Raw genomic sequence first — 8,193 nt, 5'->3', positions numbered from 1 at the left:
GGCGGCGCCGGAGCGAACACCGAGCCGGCCAGCAGCAGCCGCGGCGGCGCCTCAGGGACGAGCGCCCAGGTAGGAGGCCGGGACCGGGGCTGGGACCGGGGCGGGGGCCGGGGCGTGGGCCTGGTGCATCCCACCCGCGCAGCCCGCGGGGCCCTTCCCTGCGTGCCCCTCTTTTGTACGAGCCCCACCCTCCCGGCGGGGCCCTCCACCCGGAACCTCTCCCCAGCCCACAGCACCCTGCTCCTACCGTCCTCCGCTCCCACCTTGGACAGCATCCTCCCCTCCCCCACGGTACCCACAGGGCGCCCTGGGGCCAAGCCAGACCCTCCCCAGTGCCCCTCAGCCCCCCTGTATGGTTGGTCGGTCCCGCTAAGCCAGGGCCCTTCTACGAGGCGCCACTTGGGCCTTGGGCCCGTCTCCCCTCTCCGTGACTTGCACAGCCCTCCTGCCCGCTGGGCCAAGCCAAGCTCCTCACTCTGGAGACCCTCCCTGGCAACTCCCTCCCCCACCACTTAGATTCTCCTCCAGCCAAGGGGAGCCTCTGGGCTGCTCCCCAACCCCGTGTGTTTCCTGTCTCTCAGGCCCTTAGAACAGGCTCTCTCTCACCAAGCCCCTCATTAGTCACATAGTCCCTTGGTCAGACCACCCCCCAACTTGGGCAAGCATCCTGTCCCCCCATGCCCTCCCGAGGGTCAGGCCTGCTTTCTTGCACCTGATGTGGCTGCAACCTCCTGGCGCTGGGCTCCAGGGACCAAGGGCTGGGCTGATTCCCTAATGAGGAGCCTCAGGGTGGGCTGCTTTGCACAGAGGGAAGACCCCAGGCCTTGAGGCCAACCAGGGCTGGTTCAAATCCTGCTCTGCCCTGCCACCTCTCTGCTCTGTGACCTTGAGCCAGTGCCTCCCCTCTCCAAGCATGGGTGCCTGAGAAACCCCCCCCCCAACTCTGCAGGAGGTTAGGGTGGTTTTCCAACAGCACCAGGTGGATGCCTGGCATGGACTGGGGGTTACTGAATGGGGGCTCCTAGTTAGAGATCCCAGACCCCAGCAGGCCCCTCCTGGAGGACACCCCTGCTGATGGGCCTGGAGCCCTGCCAGGGGGTCTGCACGCAGAGCAAGGCCAGGGCTGGGTCTGGGATGGCAGGTGATTGTCACCTGTCACCCTGGGTCCCAGGCCAGTCATGGCAGTGCCTGGCTGCACACCGTGTGCCCACCCAGGAAAAGGCAGTGACTGCAGAGCTGGCTGGCACCCCTCACCAGCCCCCACCCAAAGTCCTCCCATGCTAGCAGTCAACTTTGAGTTACTACTGTTAAAGCTCCTGAAAGTTTGGCTGGCACATAATTTGTGGGGTATGTGCCTGCTGTGACTTTCGTTGTATATCTTTTTCTGACAAACCTGTTACCTTTGATCATTCCGAACATGCCTTCTCAGCCCACTACAGGTTCACACCCTGACCCCCTGTGATCAATAATCCTGATTATCCATCCTTAGCAAGGGCTCCCATGTGCCAGGCACCTGCCTCAGGGCTTTCTCCAGCTTGTCACACTCTCGTCTGGCAACTCCAGGGAGTGGGCACTGCGACTGCTCATGTTTCACAGAGAAAACTGAGGCTCAGGGACACCAAGTTACCTGCTCACGTTCCTGCCACCAGGCTCACATCTCTGGACATACACACACCTGACACAGATACCTAAGGGAAGGAACTTGGCCGAGATGCAATCTTATCCTGTCTGCTCTCCCACTGTAGACCACCCGCTGTACTGAGGGACCCTCAGAGACTGCTGGGAAGGAGGAAGGGAAGGGGGTCTCTCCTGCTGTCTGTTAATAACTACGTGGATGCTGGAGCTAGGCCTCCTGCCTCCCCCCACCACCCCCAGCCTGGGGTTCCTCCTCCACTTCCATTATTTCAGGAATTGCTGTGCTGTGTGACCTCCTGAGGCCACTGGAACTCTCTGAGCATAGGAGAGGGAAAGATGATACGAGGACTCCCTCCTAGGGAGTTCTGTGTCTATGGATACCTTGGACCTGAACAGGAGGCCAGGGCAGGCAGACCATGGTCAGGGTGCAGAGTTTAGGGAGTGGAGAGTTTTCTCTTTGGCCTCATTTTTCATTTTCTCATCTCCAACCTGGACTGTGCATCCCTGCCTCCCAGGACTGCTGTCCCGAATCAGCGCCACGATCTGCAAATTAGGATTCTTGGACCTCCAGCATTAGGGTCACACTTATGGGATGAGGGCAGGAGAGTGGCTTGAAAATTCAGGTTCCCAGGGCCGTGGCCCTGGGCCAACTGATTCATCATTTCCAGGGCTGAGGCCCTGCAAGCTGTACTTTAAATATGCCCTACCACATGACTCCCACGAGGTTGAGGAGCCTCTGGGCTGGAGGAGAGCAGGGATCCTGTCATTGTTGGAGGGAGGCACCATGTCACCCACTATGTAGAGGGGGAACCTCAAGTGGCAGAGAAGCTTTCCCAGGTCACAGAGCCAGGCCTGCTGGCTTGGGGGAGCCCATGGCCACACTAGGAATAGAGAGAAAAGCTGATGCAGTCTGGGGGCCTGGGGAGCATGCAGGTGGGGAAGGATTCATCTCCACGCCTCTGCCAGCCCACAGTCCCCTGGGAAGGAGCCTAGGCCCCAGATTTTGTGTGTGGGGGGGCGGGGAGCCAGCAGAGGGAGCTGGCTCTGAGCCTACATGCAGGGCAGAATTGCAATGTCAGCCCAATCATCCAGAAGGCCCTTCCCAGGATGCAGGAGAAGTGGTACCTCCTCTGAGAAGCTGCCCCTCCTGCTCCCTGGGCCTGGAGCTGGCCCCTCCTGGCCAGGTGGCATTTTGTGTCTGACACTCCTCTCTGTACAGGGTCGGCCTGGGGTTCTGGCAGCTGGCAAGGACCCCCACCCCGGAGTGAAAGATGCCTGAGCAGAGTAATGACTACCGCGTGGTGGTGTTCGGCGCAGGTGGTGTGGGCAAGAGCTCGCTGGTGCTGCGCTTCGTGAAGGGCACATTCCGAGACACCTACATCCCCACCATTGAGGACACCTACCGGCAGGTGATCAGCTGCGACAAGAGTGTGTGCACATTGCAGATCACCGACACCACAGGCAGCCACCAGTTCCCAGCTATGCAGCGGCTGTCCATCTCCAAGGGCCACGCCTTCATCCTGGTCTTCTCTGTCACCAGCAAGCAGTCGCTGGAGGAGCTGGGGCCCATCTACCAGCTCATCGTGCAGATCAAGGGCAGCGTGGAGGACATCCCCGTCATGCTGGTGGGCAACAAGTGTGACGAGACACAGCGGGAGGTGGACACCCGTGAGGCCCAGGCCGTGGCCCAGGAATGGAAGTGCGCCTTCATGGAGACATCAGCCAAGATGAACTACAACGTCAAGGAGCTCTTTCAGGAGCTGCTCACGCTGGAAACACGCCGCAACATGAGTCTCAACATCGATGGCAAGCACTCCAGCAAACAGAAGAGGACAGACGGCATCAAGGGCAAATGCGTCCTCATGTGAGCCCTGGACGCCCCGCAGCTGCCAGTCCCGGCCCCTGGCCCAACCCCATGCCTCCCCCAACGCCGCCCTGCAGCCAGCGCTGCCATCCCCTCTCTCACCTCTTTTACTTTTCTGACATCCAACATCCCCACTGGGGACACAGAGGCCCCTTCTAGCCCGCGGCAGGTCTGAGGCTCCAATCCAGCTCTGTCACATCCTTCCACCCTGTCCCTCTGTTCCACCCTTCTGTCTGTACCCCCCAAGGCCAAGTGCTGGAGGTGGTCCCCTTGATCTGCACATGGGAAAATAGGGAAGCTGCCTGTCCCCTTGGGGACCGAGGATGCTGGGTTTTCCCCACCTTTGCCCACCTCCATGTCAACCCGGACCCCCATCTCTGTCCCTTTGCCTTGGGTGCCCCCAGCCAGACCTGTGCCATCCCCACCCATTAGGTCACTGTGACCTAGCTGGGGAGGAGGGAGTTGAAATGCACATGGACCTCAGATTTTGTTTTCTCCTATTTGGTGTTTAACATACACACTGCCCACCCACTTCCATCCCTCATGATCTCTGGCCTGTGCTCCCTGCCTGGGGCCCCAGATCACCCCTCTCGCTTCTGTCCCCACAGCTTGGGGTAAGGGGGCATTGCGGGATGGACCTCAGGCTGCCAGGCAATAACCACAGGGCCCACAGCAGCACCCCACCAGTCCAGAACCCTACTCCTCACCCAGCCTGGGCCTGGCATGCAGGCAGGGGAGGCCCAGGACCAGCCAATGGTCACAGCACAATTTTGAGGACTGCTTAGCATGAATGTGGGGAGCCTTCCTGGAGACGGCTCGCAGACAGAGATTGTCACAGTGCATCATCAGCAAGCCCTGGGCAGGGGCTGAGGTGTTGGGAGGGGGTACCTGGGGCCTCCTCCAGAGACAGGTGACTGGAATCACCATCAGCAGAATCTGGGGGGCTCAAGGCAGAGCCCTGTCCAGCCTACTCACCACCTGCACCCAGAGAGGGGGTTCCCCAAAAAGGCGTGTATCCTAGAGTTGGGATGTCTCTGCCACCATGAGATTCTGAGGTTTTGTGAGAGTGTCTAGATAACTCTACATTCGTGGAGCCCCACGGGGCTGTGTCTGGCAATGAAGTTGACTTGTAGGCCTGGAGTGGGGGGTGACCATGGGATGGTGTATTTGTGCAAGTTGCTCTTCAGGGGCCGATGGTTTGTGTGTAAGATTGTGTCTGTGTGTGCACCTGTGTGTGTGGCTATCACTGGGGTGGTATGTGCGTGTGACAGTCTGTGTATGTATGGGGTACATGTTTGGGTGGGTAGTGTGGTTGTCAACAGGACTGGATATTTGGATGTACCAACATGAGTGTGACTCTAAGTGGCTGTGTTTTTGGGAACAGGTAACGTGATTTATCAGACACCATCTGTGAACCTGTGTGTTCTCACTGTGTGAGGAACACTAAGCCTGTTTGACTCTGTAGCAAGGTGGCTCTTGGATCAAATGACCACAAACTCAGCAACTTGGAACTACACACATTTGTTATCTCCTAGTTTCTGTGGGCCAGGAACCTGAGCACGGCTAAGCTGGCTTCTCTGCTCAGGGTCTCACAAGGCTGCAGAAACAGTATTGCCTGGGCTGTGGTCTCATCTGAAGGCCTGACTGGGGAAGGACCCGCTTCCCAGTTTGAATGGTTGTCGGCAGCACTCAGTCCTCTGCAGTTGCTGGACGAGGGCCTCAGTTGCTCACTAGCTGTCACCGGGAGCTGCCCTCTGCTCCCTGTCCCATGGGCCTCTCCCCAGGGCAGCTCGAAGCATTGGGTGTGAGGAAGCTGTGTGTGTATGTGCTTGTGTGTGCTTGTGCATACTGAGACTGAACTGTGCATGTGAGAGAGAGAGAGAGAGGCCATGTGGCTGTCCAGTCATGTGGCCGTGTGGAACTGTAGGTAGGTAAGAGGGACTCTTTGTGTTCAACTTGGTGACAGTGTGTTTGTTTTTCTTTTTGTTTATGACTGTTCACAAATGTTTATGGGGCTCATGATGAGAGAGAAGGAGTGTGTGTGTGTGTGTGTGTGTGTGTGTGTGTGTGTGTGTGAGAGAGAGAGAAAGAGAGAGAGCCCTGCCCAGCCACTGGGCACATGGATGGGCCCACAAAAGATCTGGTAGCATCCTATCTAAGCACAGCTGAGCCCCCTTATCCTGTAGAGGATCTAGGGCCCACCAGCAGCTGGTGTTGCCCCTTCGCCCACTCTGGGAGTGGTTCCTGGGCTTTGAAGGTGCTGGAGAGGGTGGGGCTGGGCAGGGGTCTGTGGCCCTTTCTCAGGGACATACCCTGATAGCACAATCTCCCTGGGGTCCTGCCCCTCCAGGCCTCTCCCACCTCTGGCCCTGCCCCGACCCTGGGGACAGAGGGATTCTGCAGTAGGAGGGGCCAGAGCCTGCCTTGGCTGCTGGCCTGTCCTGCCTGGGGATCCCTGGGTCTGGGGACCATGCCAGGCCATGCTTGCTGTGATTCCACCCCTACCCTTTCTCCCCCTGCATGTGGGTGCCCCCCACTCCTCACTGTGGGGTCTGTGTAGTGTTCACTCTAGAAATAGTCTTCCTGCAATAAAGAAATGGATCCTATATTCCCTACTAGTGCGCTTTCTTTGGGGTAGGGGTGGGGAGTCAGCTGGCTAGCTGCAAAGGATGAGAACATGAAGGATGGGGCGGTGAGGGATGAGGGTAAAGGGTGGGGGTGAGGAAGGGAAGAGCTGAGAGGTAGGCAGTGAAAGCCTTGTGGGTATGGGGGAGGTAAGAGATGGGGATGTTACAGGTGGAGAGGGGACAGATGAGGTGAGAGAGAGGGCCATGAGGAAGGGAGATGAGGCAGGAGCAGGCTGGGCTCGGCTGGGCATGGCTCTGTGTGGCTCTGGCTCAGTCTTCTCCCTCAGGCCTTTAATTCTCCATTCACTCTGCACTCATTACCTGGGGGCACCTTCCTAGACTGGACTCTGTGAACTTCAGCTATTTCCCTTCAGGGCCCAGCAGAAGGGGTATGTTGCAGGTGCTCACGGGAACCCCGGAGGGAACTGAGCAGAGAGGGATCATCCTCCTCCTTGTTCCCCCCACCCACCCCATGCGATTTTTCATCTGCCACTCCTCCTTTCCACCCATCCAGACCAGCTAGGCAGGTGACTCAGCAGTAAGAGATAAGGCCTGGTTCAGGGAAAAACTGAGAGGAAGAACTGAGATACCATCCATTCACTTGTTCATTCATTCACTTATTCATTCATTCATTCATTTAGTATGTAACAGGCACTAACTGTGAGCCTGGCCCTGTCCTGGATGTTGGACCCACAGCAATGACTGACTCAAACCCCAGGGTTCCCGCCCTCTCAGAGCTCAAAACCTACTAAGGTGGAGGACCTCCCCCCTCACACACACACACACACACAAAGAACTGAATCAGATCAGTTATGCTGTGAATAAGGGAAACCTGACCACAAAAGTGACATGGAGGCAGGAGTCCGGGTGATTAGGGAGGCTGAGCTGACTCAGGAGGTAACATCAAGCTGACACGGGAAGGTGGAGTAGAGGCCAGCCCCAAGAGGATGATCTGGGATGGAGCACCAGGCTGGGAGAACAGCACGAGCAAATGCCCTGAGGCCCCATTGAGGGCCAGAGTGTCAGGAGAGGAGTGAGGGGAGGGTAGAAGTGAAGAGGATCAGCGAGGTGAGCAGGGATCCAGCAAGGGCCCAGTGGCCTGGGGGGAAGTCTGGGCTTCTATGACGAGGACAGGAAGGCATCATGGAAACATTGTAGCCACAACAAGAGACCTCACTGGCCCTGCTAGACTCAGCACTTACTGTAGCCAGTTGAGGGGATCAGGGAGGCACTATGAGTCCTATACTATGTGTACATGGAGAAGAACCCACAGGGCCTCGATTTCCCCATCTGCTATATGGCTCATGGCTGAGTTTGCAAACTTATAAGAATGGACAGGATTAGGACAGGATGATGGCGAGGGCTTTTTTTTCCTGCCCCTTTGGGTTTTGGGTTTGAGAAAAGTTCCTCGTGTGCCTCACCCCAGGCCTGGTGCTGCCTGAAGTGTACGCAGCCATTTCATTCAGATGCTGCAGGAATTCTAGACATTCTGATTTTTCAAGAGTGCCTGGAAATCTGGATTTCCTTTTGTGAAACATCCTGATTTTTTTTTTTTTAAGATTTTACTGGGGAATTGGGGGAGGCAAACAGCGCTGGGGAATTGGGGGAAGGGGAACAGACAAGTTGCTGTCCTTTTGTTCTTCAGTCTAGTTGTGGAGGGCATCGCTTCACTGGCCCATGTTGGTATTATCATTGGGTTCTTCCCAGCTGAGGCAGTCGCTCGCTGGACATTGGATGGCCGCTCATGGTGGACTCATGGCAGCTCACACCGGCTGCCCACCACTCACACTGGCTGTGGGCCACTCACGGTAGCCTACCGCAGCCCACTGCAGCAGGGGCTGCAGCCTACGCCTGCTCCGGTGACTCACAGCAGCCCAGCTTCAGGATGAGCTGTTTTCACCATCTTAGCTGTAGAGGGCCCAGCATCACTGGCCCACATGTGGGATTTGAACTGGGGCCCTGCTGCTCAGAGCTGGCGTTCCAAGCCAACTCTTAACCACTGTGCCACTCAGCCGGCCCGAAATGTCCTGATTTTTTTTTTTAAGATTTTTATTGGGGAATTGGGGG

General features: G+C 57.3%; 1 protein-coding gene across 1 annotated transcript; it reads left to right on the top strand.

The window, feature by feature from the left end:
* DIRAS1 (DIRAS family GTPase 1) lies at positions 1–6,107 on the top strand. Its single transcript, XM_019657178.1, has 2 exons — positions 1–69; positions 2,855–6,107. Exon 2 carries the CDS (start codon positions 2,907–2,909, stop codon positions 3,501–3,503), a length of 597 nt encoding a protein of 198 aa, XP_019512723.1. The 5' UTR covers positions 1–69; positions 2,855–2,906; the 3' UTR covers positions 3,504–6,107.
* Positions 6,108–8,193: the final 2,086 nt, after the last annotated feature.

This window comes from Hipposideros armiger, unplaced genomic scaffold (genome assembly GCF_001890085.2).
Source record: "Hipposideros armiger isolate ML-2016 unplaced genomic scaffold, ASM189008v1 scaffold_275, whole genome shotgun sequence".
Lineage (NCBI taxonomy): Eukaryota > Metazoa > Chordata > Mammalia > Chiroptera > Hipposideridae > Hipposideros > Hipposideros armiger.
The sequence above is the reverse complement of the archived record's forward strand: the minus strand, read 5'-3'. Positions and strand labels throughout refer to the sequence as shown.